The sequence below is a fragment of the Corythoichthys intestinalis genome, chromosome 22 (assembly GCF_030265065.1).
Source record: "Corythoichthys intestinalis isolate RoL2023-P3 chromosome 22, ASM3026506v1, whole genome shotgun sequence".
Taxonomy (NCBI): Eukaryota; Metazoa; Chordata; class Actinopteri; order Syngnathiformes; family Syngnathidae; genus Corythoichthys; species Corythoichthys intestinalis.
Window position 1 is genome coordinate 578,128 of NC_080416.1, and position 22,818 is coordinate 600,945.

At 40.5% G+C, this 22,818-nt stretch overlaps 1 protein-coding gene across 2 annotated transcripts in view; it reads left to right on the forward strand.

Annotated features, from left to right (window-relative positions):
• Positions 1–22,818, forward strand: part of gabbr1b (gamma-aminobutyric acid (GABA) B receptor, 1b) — a 147,381-nt gene that overhangs the window by 78,561 nt on the left and 46,002 nt on the right. For both annotated transcript variants that reach the window (XM_057827542.1, XM_057827543.1), the window contains 5 exons: positions 1,109–1,243; positions 1,429–1,599; positions 5,139–5,240; positions 9,019–9,084; positions 11,442–11,633. In XM_057827542.1, the coding sequence (XP_057683525.1) occupies positions 1,109–1,243; positions 1,429–1,599; positions 5,139–5,240; positions 9,019–9,084; positions 11,442–11,633 (666 nt within the window). The remainder of the gene's footprint in view (positions 1–1,108; positions 1,244–1,428; positions 1,600–5,138; positions 5,241–9,018; positions 9,085–11,441; positions 11,634–22,818) is intronic.

Below are 22,818 nucleotides of genomic sequence, written 5' to 3' on the forward strand. Positions count from 1 at the left end.
ATGGACTCTGGCAGCAGCATTCTGTATAAGCTACAGATTCCAAACGGATTTTTTATTAAGACCTGTATATATACCCCGTTGCAATAGTCTGATCTACTAAAAATGAATGCATGGATATGTTTTTCCATGTCTTGTTGAGACAAATCCCCACTATTCTGCCTATGTTTTTTAAAGTGGTAATAAGCAAATTCAGATTTCTTTCAAATTTGAGGTCTGAGTCAATAATTACACCAAGATTTCTGACTTGAAGTGACACTGTGCCAAGGTGCGTGCTGATGTCTGACCTTTCCTTTTTGGCCCAAAAATGATCACCTCTGTCTTCCCCACATTTAGCTGGAGATAATTCTGGCACATCCATTCGTTGATTTGATGAATGGATTTAATAAGGGACTATAATCATGCAGCTACACTGAACTGTAGAGTTGTGTGTCATCTGTATAGGTGTGATAGGAGATGTCATACTGTTCCATGATCTGAGCTAGAAGAAGCACATAGATATGAAAAAAAAAGTGGTCCGAAAACGGACCCTTGAGGACCCCCACATGTGAATTTAGTTTGCTCTGATTAACGCAAAGAAATCCCTATCGTGTAAATATAATGCGAACCACTGAAGAACAGTGTCAGTGAGCCCTAGACACTGTTCTAATCTGCTGAGTAGTATGTTGTGATCAACTGTGTCAAATGAAGAGATATACAGTATGTAAACGGGAAGGTAACATCACAATATGTTTGCCAGATTCACCGGACAATTTATGTAATCCGATCAGTATTCAGATTAAAATGATGATGGAATGCACTGTTCATGCATCTGAACTTGAGTCGGCCAAACTATTTTGACGCGTGCAGATTGACCCTGCCTTCATGTGGTGTCATTATTATGGTTGGAAGCTAAGTTTTTAAAGAATATTCATGGTATTGTATTTAACGTAGAATACACATTTGTCAAAATCTTTTTACCAAGTTTTCGCTAAAGTGCTCACTCTTTTTGCTACGGCGATTAAATCGCCGCGCTGTAAGAATTTTTCTCACATACAACGCGTATGATAAATGACGTTTGGGGAACCATCGCGTATTGACTGAAAGCCAACACAATTTTCTGTGTCAACAGTGTGATCCAGGAGAAGCCACCAAACTGCTTTATGACCTTCTATACACCGAACCCATCAAGATTGTACTGATGCCCGGCTGCAGCTCAGTGTCCACACTGGTAGCGGAGGCTGCTCGCATGTGGAACCTTATCGTGGTAAGATTCATGCTTACATTCGCCTCCGTGATGAGAGACATCAAGCTTGTATCATATTCACTTAACAACAGTGATTTCATTGTGCGAAGTTCTAAGTTCTAAATAATTGAGTAACTGATTTTTTTGTCTGACAAGCGTGGATCTGTGTCACATGCTTTCTTCAATACATTCTCTTTCCTTCTCAGTTGTCCTACGGGTCCAGTTCTCCAGCTCTGTCCAATCGCCAACGCTTTCCTACTTTCTTTCGCACTCATCCCTCGGCAACGTTGCACAACCCCACTCGAGTCCAGCTCTTCCAGAAGTGGAAATGGACCAAGATCGCTACCATTCAGCAGACAACCGAAGTTTTTACATCAGTGAGTCAAATCTTTTTGTAGTACAGTGGTACCTCTAGACATGAAATGAATTCGTTCCGGGACCTGGTTTGAAAGTCCAAATGGTCATATGTCGAGCGGGATTTTCCCATAAAAATTAGGGGTGTCAAAATTATCGCCTTAACGGGCGGTAATTAATTTTTTAAATGAATCACGTTAAAATATTTGACGCATTTAACGCACATGCCCCGCTCAAACAGATTAAAATGACAGCACAGTGTCATGTGCGCTTGTTACTTGTTTTTTTGTGTTTTGTCGCCCTCTGCTGGCGCTTGGGTGCGACTGATTTTATGGGTTTCAGCACCATTGTGTAATTATTGACATCAACAATGGCGAGCTACTAGTTAATTTTTTGATTGAAAGTTTTACAAATTTTATTAAAACGAAACCATTACGATGGGTTTTAATATAAAATTTCTGTAACTTGTACTAACATTTATCTTATAAGAACTACAAGTCTTCTATCCACGGATCGCTTTAACAGAATGTTAATGCCATCTTGTTTATTTATTGTTATAATATTGTCATAAAAGTCTGGTTGATAGTTTCTAGCTATGAAATATTTCTGTAAATATTAGGGCTGTCAAAATTATCGCGTTAACGGGCGATAATTAATTTTTTAAAATTAATCACGTCAAAATATATGACGCAATTAATGCACATACCCGCTCAAACAGATTAAAATGACAGTGTCATGTCCACTTGTTACTTGTGTTTTTTTGTGTTTTGTCGCCCTCTGCTGGCGCTTGGGTGCGACTGATTTTATGGCACCATCCATGAGCATTGTGTAATTATTGACATCAACAATGGCGAGCTACTAGTTTATTTTTTTGATTGAAAATTTTACAAATTTTATTAAAACGAAAACATTAGAGGGGATTTAATATAAAATTTCTATAACTTGTACTAACATTTATCTTTTAAGAACTACACGTCTTTCTATCCATGGATCGCTTTAACAGAATGTTAATAATGTTAATGCCATCTTGTTGATTTATTGTTATAATAAACAAATACAGTACTTAAGTACAGTATGTTGAATGTATATATCCGTCTTGTGTCTAATCTTTCCATTCCAACAATAATTTACAGAAAAATCGGGCATATTTTATACAGTAGATGGTTTGAATTACGATTAATTAATTTTTAAGCTGTGATTAACTCGATTAAGCATTTTAATTGTTTGACAGCCCTAATAAAAATGCATTATAATTCAATGAATTTATTCCACAGCCCAATAACCTACACTAAATCCTTCATGAATACCGCAAGTACAATCACAGATAGCAATGGCGTACCACAAGCAACACGTTACTTTTGCTCATTAATATTCATGACATTAGCAATTGTTGCTAGGTGGGTCAACCTCCTGTTTGTCCCTAATAATAATCATTTCCTTCTAAATTTCAATGGTAAGCATCACCTTTTTCTTTTTCTTCCCACAACCCGCACTAACCTTCTTGCGACCTATGTTGATTTCTCTCACAAGAAAATTTGCCGCGCTGCCGTCTTGCGGGAAAACAATGAAATGGCGACGTTGTCGGAAGTCGTCGTATTTCGAGCATGTCGTCATATGTCTAGACAAAAGACGAGTCAAATTTTATGTCGAACCGTTCTTATGTCAAGGTACCACTGGTATTGCTTTTTTCTTTTTGCATGGTATTAGCTGTCTATTTGTATAACTAATTGTGTCCAAGCTGAAAGAAGCAACCATGAAATGTTTGAATGGCTCCCTTAATGGGTTTGAATTCAAAGAGAAAAATGCGGAGCTCATTGGGGACCATGAACCATTATTAATCATTTTGCTGTGCTAAATGCTTGGATGAATGGATCCCAATTTGTGGATTGCTATCTGTGGAACGTGTTACAGTGGTATGAAGAAGTATCTCAACCTTTTGGAATTTCTCACATTTATGCATAAAATCATCATCAAATGTAATCTGATCTTTGTCAAAACCACATAGATTTTAATGCAGAATCTGGTTTAACAAAAACCACCCAAACATTTATAGGTTTTCATATTTTAATGAGGATAATATGCAAACAATGACAGAAGGAGGAAAAATAAGAAAGTGAACCCTCTGCCTAAAGAGACTTAAAGACCAATTTTTACCAAACATTTTAAGTCAGATCTGAACCCAATCACTGATGAGTGCCTGCCTACTATAAAACGCACACCTGGTAAAAAAATGTCCTGATGAGAAGCATTGTATGATGTGCATCATGGCTCGGTCGAAAGAGCTTTCTGAAGACCTGCGATCAAGGATTGTTGATTTGTATAAAGCTGGGAAAGGATACAAAACCATCTCTAAAAGTCTAGATGTTGTCTAAAAAGGGAGAGAGTTTGGCACTGTTGCTTCTCTACTAAGGAGTGGCCGTCAACCAAAGATGACGCCAAGAGTTCAGCGCAGAATACTCAGAGAGGTAAAAAAGAACCCTGGAGTGTCTGTTGAAAACTTACAGAAATCACTGGCACAGTCCAATATCTCTGTGCACACACAGACTATATGTAAAACTAAACACCAAGAATGGTGTTCATGGGAAGACTCCACGGAGGAAGCCATTGCTGTCTTAAAAAACATTGTTGCTCGTTTAATATTCGCAAAAAGGCACTTGCACACTCCACAGAAGTTTTGGCAAAATATTTTGTGGACTGATGAAATCAAAGTTGAATTGTTTCGGAGTAAAACACAACGTCATGTTTGGAGGAAAAATGGAACCGCACACAAACATTAACACCTCATCCCCACCGTGAAGCATGGTAGAGGGAGCATCATAATTTGGGGTTGTTTTGCTGCCTCGGGGCCTGGACAACTTGAAATCATTAATGAAAGAATGAGTTCAAAAGTTTCTCTGGATGTTTTGCAGGAAAACCTGAGGCCGTGTGTTAGACAGTTGAAGCTAAAATGAGGATGGATGCTGCAACAAGATAATGATCCAAAACACAGAAGTAAATCAACTTCAGAATGGTTTCAGAGGAACAAATGACACATTCTGGAGTGGCCAAGACAAAGTCCAGATTTGAACTCAATTGAGATGCTGTGGCATGACCTAAAGACTGCGATTCATGCCAGACATCCCAGGAATCTGACTGAACTACAGCAGTTTTGTCGAGAAGAGTGGGCCAAGATTAGTCCTGATCAATGTGCCAGACTGATCTGCAGCTACTTTTGAGTCTTGACAAATAATAATAATTTTGGTTAGGATTTTACTGTATATCCAACAATAACGGGGGAAAAAAAGAGGCCACTTTAATATTGTAACACATTTCCAGGTAACTTTGAGAAGGACAATACTTTGGCTTTCCTCATATCCTCCACCACTCTTTTGTCTTCTCTAGTTGCTCATTTATTTGTTTCCATTGTTACATGCCATCCTCACTGACCGCCACCCACCACCGTGATCATTGTAAGGGGGCGCTTCATCCCAGTATGACGCTTTTATAGTCTTGACTGTTATCACTTTAGTCGCTTCTGTCAATGTTTCTGCTTCATTGAAGTCTCGCTATTTGTGTTTGACAGACCCTGGACGATCTAGAAGAGAGGGTGAAGGAGGCCGGGATTGAAATAAGCGTTCGTCAGAGTTTCCTTACCGACCCTGCTGTGGCTGTCAAAAACCTCAAGGTGCCTTCTTCCTACATAAAACTCATTTATTCAGTGTTCCAAATTTACCACATACCGCTCGCTGCCTGTGTAAATTGCAGACATTTAAAGTCGATCACGATCCATTCTGTGACGCTTGTCGATTTCCAATTAGTTTTAATGTCTTTCATTTCAATGATGTTCACTCTCCTCCAAATGTAGGACATTGAGCCTACGTATACATTTACTGTAGAGTAAAACGTTTGGAGTTAAAACGAGTTTGACTTTTTAGTAGCGAAAGACGAGATTTTAGAACAGAGACCGTAAAGACCAAGGGGCCGTTGACATAATGACTCTAAGTTGAGTTGAGTTGAAAATAGGCCTCTCGTTTAGAAGGTGGATGTGAAGAAACAACATTTCCATTGCCTGCTCCGGGGTAGAAAAATCACTGCTGCGGCCAATTAAACAGACGTCGTATTTTGTTGCCAATACATTGCTTCCTGTAACTCCGTGAAACCCGTCACCCAGTGACTTCTCCAAATGCTTTTGTTCTTCTTTTGTGATGCTTTTAAAAAAACAAAAAAACAAAAGCCACTTGAAATATTTCACTTCTTCATCTTTATGAACTATTTTTTAACTTCTGGGAATGTATGTACTACATATGTGTGTATGCGTGTGTGTGGGGGCATTATATATATATATATATATATATACATATATATATATATATATATATATGTATATATATATATATATATATATATATATACAAAATTATTGCGTTAACGGGCGGTAATTAATTTTTTAAATTATTCACGTTAAAATATTTGACGCAATTAACACACTCAAACAGATTAAAATGACAGCACATCGCAATGCCACTTGTTACTTGTGTTTTTTGGAGTTTTGTTGCCCTCTGCTGGCGCTTGGGTGCGACTGATTTTATGGGCTTAAGCACCTATGAGCATTGTGTAATTCATTATTGACATCAACAATGGCAAGCTACTAGTTTATTTTTTGAATGAAAATTTTTACAAATTAAAATGAAAACATTAAGAGGGGTTTTAATATAAAATTTCTATAACTTGTACTAACATTTATCTTTTAAGAACTACAATTCTTTCTATCCATGGATCGCTTTAACAGAATGTTAATAATGTTAATGCCATCTTGTTGATTTATTGTTATAATAAACAAATACAGTACTTATGTACCGTATGTTGAATGTATATATCCGTCTTGTCTTATCGTTCCATTCCAACAATAATTTACAGAAAAATATGGCATATTTTATAGATGGTTTGAATTGCGATTAATTATGATTAATTAATTTTTAAGCTGTAATTAACTTGATTAAAAGTTTTAATCGTTTGACAGCCCTAATATATATATATATATATATATATATATATATATACACTGTATGTATATGTATATATACCTATTTAATATGTATGTACTGTATATGTTTGTGGATATAATTTTGAATGTAAACGTAACACTGCTAGCCAAAAGTATCTGCACCCCTGCAATTGTGTCAGATAATGCTCAATTTCTCCCAGAAAATGATTGCGATTACAAATGCTTCATTTATTTTGCATGCAATGAAACAACACAAAAGAATGGGGAAAAAAATTAAATCATTATTTCACACAAAACTTCAAAAATGGGCCGGACAAAAGTATTGGCACCCTTTGAAAAATCATGTGCTGCTTCTCTAATTCGTGTAGTTAACAGCACCTGTTACTTACCTGTGGCACATGGTGGTGGCAATGACGAAAGCACAACCAGGTGAAATGGATTAAAGTTGACTCAACCTCTGTCCTGTTTCCTTGTGTGTACCACATTGAGCATGGAGAAAAGAAAGAAGACCAAAGTACTGTCTGAGGACTTGAGAAGCAAACTTGTGAGGAAGCATGGGCAATCTCAAGGCTACAAGTCCATCTCCAAAGACCTGAATGTTCCTGTGTCTACCGTGCGCATTGTCATCAATAAGTGTAAAGCCCACGGCACTGTGGCTAACCTCCCTAGATGTGGAAGAAAATTGACTAGATATTTCAACCAAAGATTGTGCGGATGGTGGATAAAGAACCTCGACGAACATCCAAAAAGTTCAAGCTGTCACGCAGTCCCAGGGTACAACAGTGTCAACCCGTACTATCTGTCGGCGTCTGAATGAAAAGGGACTCTATGGTAGGATATCCAGGAAGACCCCACTTCTGACCCAGAGACATAAAAAAGCCAGGCATGAGTTTGCCAAAACTTACCTGAGAAAGCCAAAAATGTTCTCTGGTCAGATGAGGCAACAGTAGAGCTTTTTTGGAAAAGGCATCAACGTATAGTTTACAGGGAAAAAAACGAGGCCTTCAAAGAAAAGAGCACGGTCCCCACAGTCAAACATGGTGGAGGTTCCCTGATGTTTTGGGGTTGCTTTGCATACTCTGGCACTGGACTGCTTGACTGTGTGCATAGCATTATGAAATCTGAAGACTACCAACAAATTTTGCAGCATAATGTAGAAAGCTGGGTCTCCTTCAGATATCATGGGTCTTCCAGCAGAACAATGACCCAAAACACACTTCAAAAAGCAGTAGAGAGAAAGCACTGAAGAGTTCTAAAGTGGCCAGCAATGAGTCCAGACCCAAATCCCTTAGAACACCCGTGGAGAGATTTGAAAATGGCACCCTTCAAACAGTTGGCCAAAGAAGAATGGACTAAAGTTCCAGCAGAACATTGGAAGAAACTCATTGATGGATACCGGAAGCGGTTGTTCGCAGTTATTTTGTCTAAAGGTTGTGCTACCAAGTATTAGGCTGAGGGGACCAATACTTTTGTCCGGCCCATTTTTGGAGTTTTGTGTAAAATGATAATGATTTAAATTTTCTTTCATTCTCTTTTTTTTTTTGTTTTATCATTGCAAACAAAATAAATGAAGATCTTACTACCAAAGCATTTGTAATTGCAAACATTTTCTGGGAGAAATTGACCATTATCTGACAGAATTGCCGGGATGCCAATACTTTTGGCCAGCACTGTATAATGCTCTCAGTGCATTTGCGTTTGTTGCCTCGTTTGCTAGCTTTTAGCCAAATATTATTCAGAATTCCCTGTTAAAAAAAAAAAAAAAAAAAAGATGTCCAAAGACATCGCCGCCTGCAGCACACAGTCAACAGCAGCTAAAGTTACTGTTTACATTGATTGGCGCTGGGCTGCAAATACACGCAAGTACATGTAATTGTTGTGCAATTCACACAGGTACATGTGCTTGTAGTCCAAGTAAGTGCAAGTACACATGCCTCTTGTCCAAGTGTATGTGCTTGGGGTCCAAGTGCACATGCTTAAATGTACAAATATGTGAGTAAAAGGAAATGTATACATACAATGTGAGTCAACAGAAATATATATATATATATATGTAAAACTGTCACTGTCGAATTATTTGTATTTAACTGTATGCAGAAATGCATATTTCCACTATTGTTGAGCGAAAGTGAAAGGCAAGTGTCCTTCCTCCCTTTCCTTTGTCCTCCACCTGTCGGCCTTAATTCGCTTTCATTTTTTGCACACACCCGCGCGTGTTTGCGCGCACACGCACACCCTCAAGAATGACCTCGGCACGGATGTTGGCCTAGATTTAATGTGCGGGATTAATTAGTTATTGGAAAAGAAACCATGGCAACAGCACTATTATCACTAGTGGAGAGACGGTCGGTCTACTGCTGTGTTGGTGACTGCTGTGTTCCCCCACATCCACATTGTGAGGCCTCTTTTCATGTCCAGCCCCCGTGGGTGACAGACTGTCTTTTCTCTCTCTTTCAAGCGTCAGGATGCCCGAATCATTGTTGGCCTCTTCTATGAGACGGAAGCCAGGAAGGTCTTTTGCGAGGTAATCTATTCTTTTCTTGCTTGCCTGCCTGTCTGCTTCTTTAAAATGAACATTGATATGCTCAGATTGCACTTGAAAAGAAAATGAAAGTTTTGTGTTTTCATTCAGTGTTTCGATTTGCTTTATGAAGTCTCTCAATGCAGTGATTACCATGCTATTTATTTCCTTTTTGGCTCAGTGATGAATACCAAATTGTTTTCTGCAACAGTTTTTCCCCCACCACCTCATCTTATTCAATTTTTTGTAATGTGAAACAAGCCTAAGGAAAAATGTGATCGAGACGGGGGGGGGAGTCCAAACCAGTACGAGATGGTATTAGCTTCTCACATTCCCCCATTGTGATCATTCAACATACCTCATTAAGCAGTGAACAGGAAGGGGCTATGGGGGAACAAATGAAAAGAAACACAAGAAAAGAAAAAAGAAACACAAACAACAAGAAGAAATACATTGAACGCCTACACTAACTATAAATATGTTGGTGCTATCGGCAGCTAGATGTATTTCCGGTTGACACCGGTTGTGGGGGGCCTGTTGACCAGGGAAAGGATGGGGGTGTTGATAAGATAAGTGATTGGGAGGGGTGGAGTGTACACAAATCAGCTCTGTGATCTAGAAACCAGTAATCTTGTGAATCCCTTGTGAGTGTAAGCCCGTTGGCAACCGATCCTAAGCCGCGCCATCTCCAATCCTGGCGCTGAGGCCTCCCACCCGAGCGCGCCAATCACATCCAGCCGTACGCGAGCCCCATCAAACACGCGACAGCCACGCAGACGAGCGGAGATGCCGCGCAGGCGCCACCCCAGGGCCACGGCCCCGATGCCGCGCGGGCGCCACCCCAGGGCCACGGCCCCAACCCAGCAAGCACGGGAAGGGAGTCCCAGCGCAGTCCATCCCTCCTCCCGCGGCCCAGCAAAGGGGCCATCGTCACCCCCAAGGGATCCAGGGTGGTCCCCTGGGCCACCCGCGCCCACATCAACCGGCCTTCAGGGATGGAAAGAGGGGACGCATCACCAACCCCACACCCACCCCCGTCCCCATCCGCCCACCCGGCCCACAGCCGCAGCCCCCCAACTGTCACGGCACACAACAGGACCCCCAACGACCCAACAAGACCAGCCCAGGGCAGGACAGGGTCCCCCGCCGGAGCAGATGACACCCAGCTGACACACCGGCGTCCAGCCAGCAAACCAAAGAGAAGGGAAGGCGGAAGCAGTAAAATGCCAAGGAGCCGCCGCGGGGCGACACGAGATCGAAGCCCCGACCTCCCCCCACTTCCGTGGCCGGCAGCCCAGGCAGAGGGGAGGCCACACCCCGGGAGCCACGCTATAGAGAAAAAGTGTGAGACCCACCTACCGCCCTATTACTGTCGCTGCCAAGTCCCCGGCTGGCAGCCATTACCCAGCACCGAGATGGGATTGTGTGGGGAGGGTAGTGCAATGTATGCATTAAAATAGGAGAGCTCGGCTTTGCTGGAGCTCCCCCGTGGAGTATGATGTGTGTGGTGCGTTCTCACATTCTGAACCAAACGGAATGATTTCACTACCTGAATGTTTAAGATCATGAAACTACCACACCATTATCGATAATTAACTTCCACTCATCGGTCAGTTTTCCCAGTATTTGCCTAATGGCATCCCTCTGAAAGGACTGGCTTGACTATAGTGAAAGTTGCAATTATAAATAGAGTTAATATTATATTGGAAGCTAAGAGAGCAATTGAGGAAGATATTTCCAAGGCATCAATATGCCGTTATTTTCAATTGCTTTTCAGAAATATGTACCAGAAAAAGTAGTCCAACGCATGAATAAGGTGCAAACCTTGTATATTTAAAGGCCCCATAAAACGCAATGGGGTTCTGAAATGATATATTGAAGTACCTTATCAGTGCTTGACATTTAGAGCAATAAAAAAAATAACTACACAGCACATAAATTCTTTTCTCACAGGCAAACTCTCATTATCCCAAAACTCCTTCAAGGTCTAAGTGACCCAATATGAGTAGTACTAAGATTAAATGCTCTTCTTTGAGTATAAATTTTCTGTTTACAGTATGTTACTTATGTGAAACAGTCAGTGGTAGTTCAATCTCATGCCTTTTTCATGAAAACAAGAAGGCAACAGACAGAACAAAAGTATTGTATTTCTTAACTGCAGTGTTGTTTTTGGCAGCTCTCTTCATTTCCGTCTTAGTCTTTTGGCTGTAATAGCCAATCCTTTTTCTTAGTCGTTGTTATCGTTGACCAAAACGGCATTGCTCGTCCCCTTTTTGTCTTTTCGCACAAAACGCTGTTCATTTCAATCACAATTTTTTTGACTGGAGTTGCTCGCTTGTCACATTCGTCTTCCTTCGCAGGTCTACAAGGAAAAGCTGTACGGGAAAAAATATGTCTGGTTCCTCATCGGTTGGTACGCAGACAACTGGTTTAAAATCAACGACCCGTCCATCAACTGCACAGTGGAGCAAATGACAGAAGCCGTCGAAGGTCACGTGACCACCGAGATTGTCATGCTGAACCCGGAGACCGTACGAGGAGCCTCCAACTTGGTAAGACGTGAATAGATAATAGTGGCGCTCAACTCATTTTTTTTTTTTTTTCATCTGGACATGGGAGCTTTCTGCCCAACAGTGATGATATACAGTGGTGGATGATGAAGGAAATAATACCTTTTCTCCTAGGCACCGTCTAACTCTTTGCATTATTCGAACACACTTAATATAATCAATCAGGGAATAGTATCATTCCTCGTATTTACTGATCGACTGTTTATATTATTTCTAACACACCCAATATAAAATACATAGCACTTATACCATAGTTTAAGGAAAACAAGCAGAATATAGGGCTTAAAAGATAAGTGACGCCTTCTTATCACGGAAGCCCAACGTGTGCGTCATGCAACTGACTGTGCAAGATTGACGCTGACAAGCCCGCGTCTGCACCATCATCTCTCGCAATCAGTTCTCCCGGACTGTCCAGAACAAATGGCGGGACGCCCTGTCCCAGCACAAGGAACATCGAAGAATGCCCAATATCCAACTGATAACACGACTGACAAGACTCCTAGAGCCCCTTTGACACTCAGGTGGCAAAAATCCACAACCCTCGTTGCCTGACAACAGTAAATCCCGAATCCTCCTGTTCAATCCACAAACAGACAATAATCTTAAACAACGCCTAAACACACCCTTCTTTCTGCCCACAGCCCACCCTGCGAGAGCCTTCAAAAGACAGAATGTTTAACTAATGGTTGCCATTTTTCACGGGAACCTTTTGTTGACTTGTGATATGGTGACCTCGGCTCCTCGCCTGGGTCCCTCTGTGCTGTATGATTGCTGTCGACTCAGAATAAATTGTCAACTTGTGTTTCGAAGCCTTTTTCCAGCTTTCAAAATGGAGTCAGTACAAAGGGTTAAGACTAAGGTGAACGCACGGAGTTTGGCCTTTTGGCGGGTTGTTGGTGTCTCGCCGGCCTGGGTCGTTGGAGCTGCGCCAGCGCGGGTCTGGCGGTATGGCTGGCTTGATTCCGTCAGTCTGGCTAATAGGTCAGATTCCTTCAATGAAGTATTAATTTTTTCAAACTTAGGGAAAAATACAGATACAGGTGCAAGTATCTAAGAAAAAAAAACTACTCAAGTAAAAGTTCAAAAGTATTTGCTTTAAGTACAAGTACGATGCAAAAATGTGTTTAGAGATTTAGAGATCTGAGTCAATATTGAAAGACGGAACCATCAAATTCATTGACTGTCCAGTTTTATTTAAAACTACAGGACGGAAAAAAAAAACAATAAAATTGACTTGACTGTAAACAAAAACTTCATGAGCTCAAACTCCAAAATTTAGCTTAATGGCAGATTACAGGCAAGTATCGGGTACATACACCGTTGGTTTTAATTGGTCAATATCTTGTTCAACTGCCGATTCTTTCTTGTACTTGTGTCGCTGCCTCTAGTGCTTAATTATGGGATAGTTGCACGGGGCTTATCGATTGTGCCGGAGGCATGAAAATCAAAGTATCAATTTACAATGAGAAAAACAGGAAACAAACCAAAGCGACGTGTAACGCAGGTGACAATTTGAAAAGCAGTGGAGTAAAAAGTGCTGTAAAATGCAGTAAAGTCAAAAGTACCACTTCATATTTGTACTCAAGTAAACTGCAGATACACAAAACATGTACTTAAGTACAGTAACAAAGTACTTCATTACATTCCACCACTGATGATATGCAATTTGGCTAGGTTCATACTACAGGATTTAATGCACGAATCCGATTTTTTCGTGTTTTTCCGACTCGAGTCAGACATTAAGTTGACGGTCTGAATGGGACAAGTCGCATAGAAGTGGACCATTTTAAACCCGATCTGAGTCACTTTCATGTGTGGTTCAAATCCGATCTGGGCCACATTTTTTCAGAACGTGACCGGCGGTCTGAACTGTCAAGACTCCCAAAATCGGAATTCGTGCAGCAATTACGTCAGCAAAGAGCAGGAGGCATGGAGGACGGCAGCCATGTAGGCATTAGCGCCTAGCTTGAACTCCGCTTTTAAACACGAAGCGGACTTGACCACAGTCATAAAAAAATGAAATGAAGAAAAGAATAAGCCTTACAATTTTCGATTTTCATTCTGTGCGGCGAATTAGCATTATTTCATTATTGCACACATGGCCGAGTCGGGGCAAACTGACGCACCCCACGTCATTTCACGCAGACACGTCAATTGAAAAAAAAAAAAAAAAAAAAATATTCATTCATTCATTCATTTTCCATGCCGCTTTCCCTCACGAGGGTCGCGGAGGTGCTGGAGCCTATCCCAGCTAACTATGGGCAGTAGGCAGGGGACACCCCGAACTGGTTGCCAGCCAATTGCAGGGCACATGGAGACATACAACCATTCACGCACACACTCATACCTACGGACAATTTAGAGTGTTCAATCAGCCTACCATGCATGTTTTTGGGATGTGGGAGGAAACCGGAGTTCCCGGAGGAAACCCACGCAGGCACGGGGAGAACATGCAAACTCCACACAGGAAGGCCGAAGCCCGGGATTGAACCCTTGATCTCAGAACTGTGAGGCGGACGTGCTAACCACTCAGCCACCGTGCCGATTTAATAATAATAATAATCATAATTAATAATAATAATAAATAAAAAAAATTGCGCCCTATATGGTATACTGGGAGCGGGTTTCAATAAGCTTCGGCTTCTCCCGTCTGCCCTTTTCGGGTTGAATTCATTGTAAACACATATAAATGCTGTATGTTTGTTCATGCCTGAAGGGAAAATAAATAAATAAGGCTCATGTGTGTGCGTGTATGCGCTCTATCAGTCCATATAAACTTTGAATATAAGACTAAACGGGGATTATTGATGTCTGTTATTTGTGTCCTCTTTTTGGAAATCAAAATACAGTGCCTTGCAAAAGTATTCGGCCCCCTTGAACCTTGCGACCTTTCGCCACATTTCAGGCTTCAAACATAAAGATATGAAATTTCATTTTTTTGTCAAGAATCAACAACAAGTGGGACACAATCGTGAAGTGGAACAACATTTATCGGATAATTTAAACTTTTTTAACAAATAAAAAACAAAAGTGGGGCGTGCAATATTATTCGGCCCCCTTGCGTTAATACTTTGTAGCGCCACCTTTTGCTCCAATTACAGCTGCAAGTCGCTAGGGGTATGTTTCTATCAGTTTTGCACATGGAGAGACTGACATTCGTGCCCATTCTTCCTTGCAAAACAGCTCGAGCTCAGTGAGGTTGGATGGAGAGTGTTTGTGAACAGCAGTCTTCAGCTCTTTCCACAGATTCTCCATTGGATTCAGGTCTGGACTTTGACTTGGCCATTCTAACACCTGGATACGTTTATTTTTGAAACATTCCATTGTAGATTTGGCTTTATGTTTTGGATCATTGTCCTGTTGGAAGATAAATCTCCGTCCCAGTCTCAGGTCTTGTGCAGATACCAACAGGTTTTCTTCCAGAATGTTCCTGTATTTGGCTGCATCCATCTTCCCGTCAATTTTAACCATCTTCCCTGTCCCTGCTGAAGAAAAGCAGGCCCAAACCATGATGCTGCCACCACCATGTTTGACAGTGGAGATGGTGTGTTAAGGGTGATGAGCTGTGTTGCTTTTACGCCAAACATATCGTTTTGCATTGTGGCCAAAAAGTTCAATTTTGGTTTCATCTGACCAGAGCACCTTCTTCCACATGTTTGGTGTGTCTCCCAGGTGGCTTGTGGCAAACTTTAAACGAGACTTTTTATGGATATCTTTGAGAAATGGCTTTCTTCTTGCCACTCTTCCATAAAGGCCAGATTTGTGCAGTGTACGACTGATTGTTGTCCTATGGACAGACTCTCCCACCTCAGCTGTAGATGTCTGCAGTTCATCCAGAGTGATCATGGGCCTCTTGGCTGCATCTCTGATCAGTTTTCTCCTTGTTTGAGAAGAAAGTTTGGAAGGACGACCGGGTCTTGGAAGATTTGCAGTGGTCTGATGCTCCTTCCATTTCAATATGATGGCTTGCACAGTGCTCCTAGAGATGTTTAAAGCTTGGGAAATCTTTTTGTATCCAAATCCGGCTTTAAACTTCTCCACAACAGTATCTCGGACCTGCATGGTGTGTTCCTTGGTTTTCATAATGCTCTCTGCACTTTAAACAGAACCCTGAGACTATCACAGAGCAGGTGCATTTATACGGAGACTTGATTACACACATTTGGATTCTATTTATCATCATCGGTCATTTAGGACAACATTGGATCATTCAGAGATCCTCACTGAACTTCTGGAGTGAGTTTGCTGCACTGAAAGTAAAGGGGCCGAATATTATTGCACACCCCACTTTTCAGTTTTTTATTTGTTAAAAAAGTTTAAATTATCCAATAAATGTTGTTCCACTTCACGATTGTGTCCCACTTGTTGTTGATTCTTGACAAAAAAATTAAATTTCATATCTTTATGTTTGAAGCCTGAAATGTGGCGAAAGGTTGCAAGATTCAAGGGGGCCGAATACTTTTGCAAGGCACTGTATGATCAATCTAGAATGACATACAGCTAGCATGTGTAATTTGTTTTGATCCTTCTGCGCATGCGGGTCTCTTGGCTGAGCGAATTAGTGCGCATGCGTGATACTTGAACGGTCTCAATGGACAAAGGCAGTCTGAACGGGCACGCCAAAAATACAGATATGGCAAAAAATTTGTGCATTAAGACCTGTAGTATGAACCTAGCTTAAATATTGAGTCCGAAAATAATCATGATCTGGAATGAAATGCCTTAAAAATGGCAACAAAAAAAACCAAAAAAACCGCTGTCATTATTCACATTCTCATTCTCACCAAGGAGCCGTTGAGAGTCTTCAATTAACCTAATGCCAAATGTGCGAGGGAGCCGAATTACCCAGAGAAATCCCACGCAAGCACTGCAGACAGCCATCTTGAGCCAAGATTTGAACACTGTGAGGCAGATGTGCAAAGTATCAGTTGTTTGTATATTTAATTAATAATGCAAAAAATATATATGGTGTCCATAAATTTGTCAGACATTCACCCTAAGGGTACGCTTTAATACATACGGACGCTTATTTCCCAAGCAGTTTACACTTTCTCAGTGAAACGAGCCCTGCTGAAAGCAACCATCTGGCATGCCAAGTTACGTTTCTCCCTGAGATGAGACTGTATGAAATGATGGCTATAACTGTCTTTTTTCAGTAATGAGTTTTAGAGGGGCAGTGAGTAGAAATGTACAATTGAATGGATTTCAATTTGGAAGTTGAACGAAAGAAAAGAAGGATGATTTCACCATGCATCAAATGATTCATTGATGGCAATATGTATGTAATGCACTTTAGTTGTACTGTACTGCACTGTACTGTACTGTACTTGTACTGCCGGAGTGACACGACAACAAAAGTCAATATACAAGAAGCCAACAACACTAGCGTAATACAAGCGCAGAAAGATGTTGCAAGGGTCATTTCATCTCCAGCTGTGTGCCACATTTTCTTCTCTCCCTATGTTGGGTAATGGCATAATCACAGTGTGAAGTGGGATGACTGTTTTTGAGACTAGACCAAAGAGTTCACACTTTTTTGTCTAGAGCAGGGGTCGGCAACCCAAAATGTTGAAAGAGCCATATTGGACCAGAAACACAAATATGTCTGGAGCTGCAAAAAAATGTAAAAGCCTTACATACATAAGCCTTATAATGAAGGCAACACATGCTGTATGTACAGTACTTTTATTTTTGACGTCATTTTTATTTTGAGGTTTTGAAAAAAAAAAAAAAAAAAAAGGAACATTCATAACATGGTCCTTATCTGAGCATGTCTCTGATTTTCTGTATTATCTCGGCTTTGTTTTTGAAGTCTGCAAATAGGTGTTCTGATATGTTGATGAATGTCTCCTTCATGTACTCACCATCTGTGAATGGTTTTCCACACTTTATTATCTCTTGGTGTCCGGGAAGTTCACTTCTGAACACCCCGACAAGTATCAATATAGGAGAAAAGAATCAGACTCAGCCAAAGATTGCCTGCTTCGAAGACTTTATAAACTAGATATACAGTATATCAAGGGTACAAAAAAATGTGATCCAGACAAGGGCTGTGACCATGCAGAAGTACAAGGAGATAATACAAGTCAAGTCTCTATATACTGAAGAAAGGGTGTTACCTAGGCCTACTATGAAAATATACTTACTATGAAAGCAGAAATGAAAGTTATCACAGCCCACCTCAGGTGATATTCCACTGAAAAACATTTTGAGTTACGACCTTGAGCACTAGCTGTAGCTGGTACAAGAGGGAGTCAAATCAGATAAGGCAGTCAACAGATACCCATTGTAAAATGTTCAAAGAAATATATGAAGCACACATATTGGGAACGCACGAACATGAATACAGTCTCACATGCACGCATATAGTTTCACAGCAGTTAATAATTGTGTTTTATAAGCATGAATGAAACATTCTTTCACACTGGGTTGGAACAAAACTTGCAGCATTAGTGGAGTTTGGCGATGCAATCCTCTTCTTAAATCTATTTTTTGCGCTCCTCAGGCTCCTCAGAAGTAACGCAATTGTACTTTTTCTCTCACTGACAACTTCTCACCACAGAGTAAACATTCAGGCAATCCGTCCGCATTGGCAATGAATGCAAATGATTGGGTCCAAGAAACGCTTCTCTCTTCAGTTATTTTTCTCTTTTCAGCCGCTCTTTGGTTTGTTTAAAATGGCCACCTGCCTGGCATCCTGCTTTGCTAATAGAAACGTGTCGCAGGCTATGACGCAAATCTTTGTCGACAGAAATGTTGAAATTTAATATCTATCCTACACATTTTCACAGCATTGGAAAACGTTAAGAATGTTTGTGTCGTTTTTGTCCTCCTACAGGAGCCACATAAAAAATAAAAAATAAAATATATTAAAAAGTATATTATGTAATATAATAATATATTAGATAATGTACTAAAAATATATTTATTTTAAAAAATGTATTGCTCTTCAACTCGCGATATGATGCACCTCGATATGCCAGGGTCATGATATGATATGGAAAAAAATTCAGAAGAGACAGACAAGCTCTGCTTCCACCTGCTGTGACCGATATGGTCGTCCCAAAATATTGCAACTCGTCCAATGTTTGCCTCCCAGCATGCAATGCGGCACCAAGGCTTTCAAAGTTCATGTTTTGTACTAATCATTTCTTCAGTTACTGTTCCAGTTGTTTCATTAATTACTAGGTGTGTTATTTAGTTTGTTTTTATCTGATAATTGTAGTTTTGTTTAGAAACCGTGAGACACAAGCCGCAGGGATCTACGTCATTCTTTAAACCATGGAACTTGCTTCATGAAGAAATGTACTATTTATTTTTGTATTTTGGTTTCTTGCGCCATGCTATGTAAAAGTTGTAGGAATTCATTTTATTCTCCAAAACATGAAACTGGCACACAGAGAATGATCTTATGAATGATTTAATAGTGCCGATTTCAAAGGGTTTGAGAAGGCACTGTTCTTCTCTGAGTTGTATTCAAGACACACATGAGTCATTATTAATGACTTTTGGACCACTGAATAGTTTCCTTTGAGTGAATAGCAGTGTAGCATTTCTTAAGGGCTATGTGGGAATGAATAATACATGTGAAAACAAGCTAGCTTTAGCCACCACGGATGAGAAAAGGGTCATATGGAAGATGACGTGATGATTGGCGACAATTTCCATCCCTCCAAACCATGATTTGCGAGCCACCACAGAACGATGGTTCCTTGCACCTCCGTGAAGTTGCCCCCCCGCCCCCCATCAGATGCAAATTTATATAAAAATGATGTCAATCATTTGTGCTTGCTTGTGCTATAAAAGGATTCCTTTATGCTGCTGTCGTTTTTAAGATATTTACAATTCTTTTATAGGTCAATCTGAGGTCAACCAGCCCACCATTTTGATTGACACCATTTTTAATGGTTTATGCTTCATTTGTGGTGTAAAAAGTTTTGTTTGTGCCGCGTTAATTCTTGAGATATATATATTCATTACGTCACGCAGCCCCCCATTTATTGCAAATTGGAACCAAAATGATGCCATTCCTTTATGCTGTTTGTGCTTGTTTTTGCTGTGAAAACATTTGTTTTATAGATACTGATGACGTGACTCGAGGCTTTTCCGTATCCAACTCCCGTGGCTGATGGAGCATACCAACTCCCTCAATAACAGAGGGGTGTCCCAACAACTAGCGCAAACGTAGTTAAAACAAATGGCACCCCTTGGGGTCCATTTTGCAATAAATGGGGGGCTGAGTGACGTCATCACTCGAAATCAATATCTCAATAACTCAAAAACGATAGCACAAACGAACATTTTTACAGCACAAACAAAGCATAAACGATTGACATCATTTTTAATATAAATTTGCGTCTGATGGGGGTGGGGAGTTGTTCCTTGCACTGTTGGGGATTTTCATTTTCAGTGGTATGAAAAGGTATCTTAGCCTTTTGGAATTTCTCACATTTCTGCATAAAATCATCAAATGTGAGCTAATATTTGTCAAAATTACACAGATGAAAAAACTGTCTGCTTGAAGTAAAACCACCCAAACATTTATAGGTTTTCATATTTTTATGAGGATAGTAAGCCAACAATGACAGACGGGGGGGGAGTAGTAAGTGAACCATGACATTTAGTATTTTGTGCCCCACCCCTTTGGCAGCAATAACTTCAACCAGACGCTTCCTCTAGCTGCAGATCAGTCTAGCACATCGATCTTGGCCCATTCTTATCTATAAAACTGCTGTAGTTCAATCAGATTCCTGGGATGTTTGGCATGAATCGCTGTCTTTAGGTCATGCCAACGCATCACAACAGGGTTCAAATCTGGACTTTGACTTGGCCACTCCAGAACGTGTATTTTGTTCTTCTGAAATTATTCTGAAGTCGATTTACTTCTGTGTTTTGGATCATTGTCTCGTTGCAGCATCCATCCTCTTTTTAGCTTCAACTGTCTGACAGACAGCCTCAAGTTTTCCTGCAAAACCTTTGAATTCATTCTTCCATTAGTGAGTGCAAGTTGTCCAGGCCTTGAGGTAGCAAAACAGCACCAAATCATGATGCTCCCTTCACCATGCTTCACGGTGGGGATGAGGTGTTGATGTTGATGAACTGTTCCATTTTTTTCCCCCACACATGACGTTGTGTATTACTACCAAACAATTCAAAGTTGGTTTCATCGGTCCACAAAATATATTGCCAAAACTTGTGTGGTGTGACCAGGTGCCTTTTTGCGAACATTAAATGAGCAACAATGTTTTTTTTAGACAGCAGTGGCTTCCTCTGTGGAGTCCTCCCATGAACACCATTCTTGGCCAGTTTTTACATATAGTTGATGTGTGCCCAGAGATATTGGACTGTGCAATGGATTTCTGTAAGTCTTTAGCAGACATTCTATGGTTCTTTTTGACCTTTCTGAGTATTCTGCGTTGAACTCTTGGCGTCATCTTTGGTGGACGGCCACTCCTTGGGAGAGAAGCAATAGTGCCAAACTGTCTCCATTTGTAGACAACGTCTCTGACTGTCGATTGATGAACATTCAGACTTTTAGAGATGGTCTTGTATCCTTTCCCAGCTTTATACAAATCAACAATCCTCAATTGCAGGTCTTCAGAAAGGGCTTTTAACCGAGCCATGATGCACATCAGACAATGCTTCTCATTCTTACCAGGTGTGTGTTTTATAGTGGGCAGAGGCTGCTTTAAACCACTCATCCGTGATTGGGCACACACCTGACTTAAATTTTTTGGTAAAAATTGGTTTCAATTGCTCTTTAAGTCTCCTTAAGCCAGTGCTTCTCAATTATTTTCTGTCACGCCCCCCCAAGGAAGACGTAAATGTTTCGCGCCCCCCCAAACTCTCTGCTGCCACTGTAAATAGTATCATTTGTCTACAAAATTACTATTATAAATACGCATCTGCCTAACATTGTGTCCTTTTTTTCTAATAAAGAAAAAAAGTAACATAGATCAACTTATAATAAAGTATAACTTTATTAACATTGTTTTGTTTGTAACAGAGAAGACTTGACGTGCATCAATTTGCCTGAATTAAAAAAAAAGTCACATCCAAACTGTAAAAAATACACTCAAGGTACATTTTTGACCATACAGAAAAATAAAATGTAATAAAATCAGTAAATAATAAATTAAAATTGATTAGAAACATTCACTCATGAGGACAATATGCCAAAAAATTTGACCGAAAAAACAAAACTGAATAAAAGAAGGAAAAAAAAAAAGAGTGTCCTTGGACAGGACAGTTTTTATTTTTGCTGCTCACAGTATTTACCTCCTTTGCAATGGTGTGGAGTTATTTTGCAATTAGCATGCTAACAATGCTCACTGGCTTACTGATATAACACTGAATAAGCAGGACGATTGTTGGCAATATTCGGCACGTTTCCACTGAAAAAATCAAGCGGCTTAACAATGAGATTGGGGTCTAATGTCTTTAAGTGGCGTCTTAATTGATTTGGCTTCTGGCTGTCTGCTATAATTATTTTTAGACACAGTAAACAGTGGTCTTTCATCATCACCCACTGTATTAAAAGTCAAAGCTAAAAGGCAAACGGCACGAAAAAAGCGCATTCACGGCGGCCGAGGTAGAACCGTAGCTGAGGGCGGTCGGCGTGCCGATCCCAAGCCGAAAATGGTACTTCTCGGGTGGCGACGTGAGAACCGGACAAGACAGTGGGTCGCTGCGTGAGTGAGTCCGGTCGGAAAACGGCTTTCGAAAACAGCGGTGGCACACTGCTCTTCATATCTGTTGTCTGCGTGTGCTGAGTGCTCTTCCTTAGTTCAAAAATACTGCGCGCACTCTGAAAATGAGAGCGCCACTGCCACCTACTGAGTGGATGTGCAAGTACACTTTATTCCAGTACGGCGCGCCCCACTATTTGAGAAGTACTGCCTTAAGCAGAGGGTTCACTGACTTATTTTTTCCCTTTTTGTCGTTGTTAGCACGCAAAACCTATTAATGTTTGGGTGGTTTTAGTTCGAGCAGACACTGTAATTTCATCTGTGTGATTTTGACAAAGGTCACATTTGATGGTGATTTTTTTGCAGAAATGTGAGAAATTCCAAAAGGTTCAAATACTTTTTAATACTACTGTACATGAGTGTAAAAAATTTGATATCCCAGAATGCCCTACTCTGAGCTAGGTGCAGGCCATCTATTT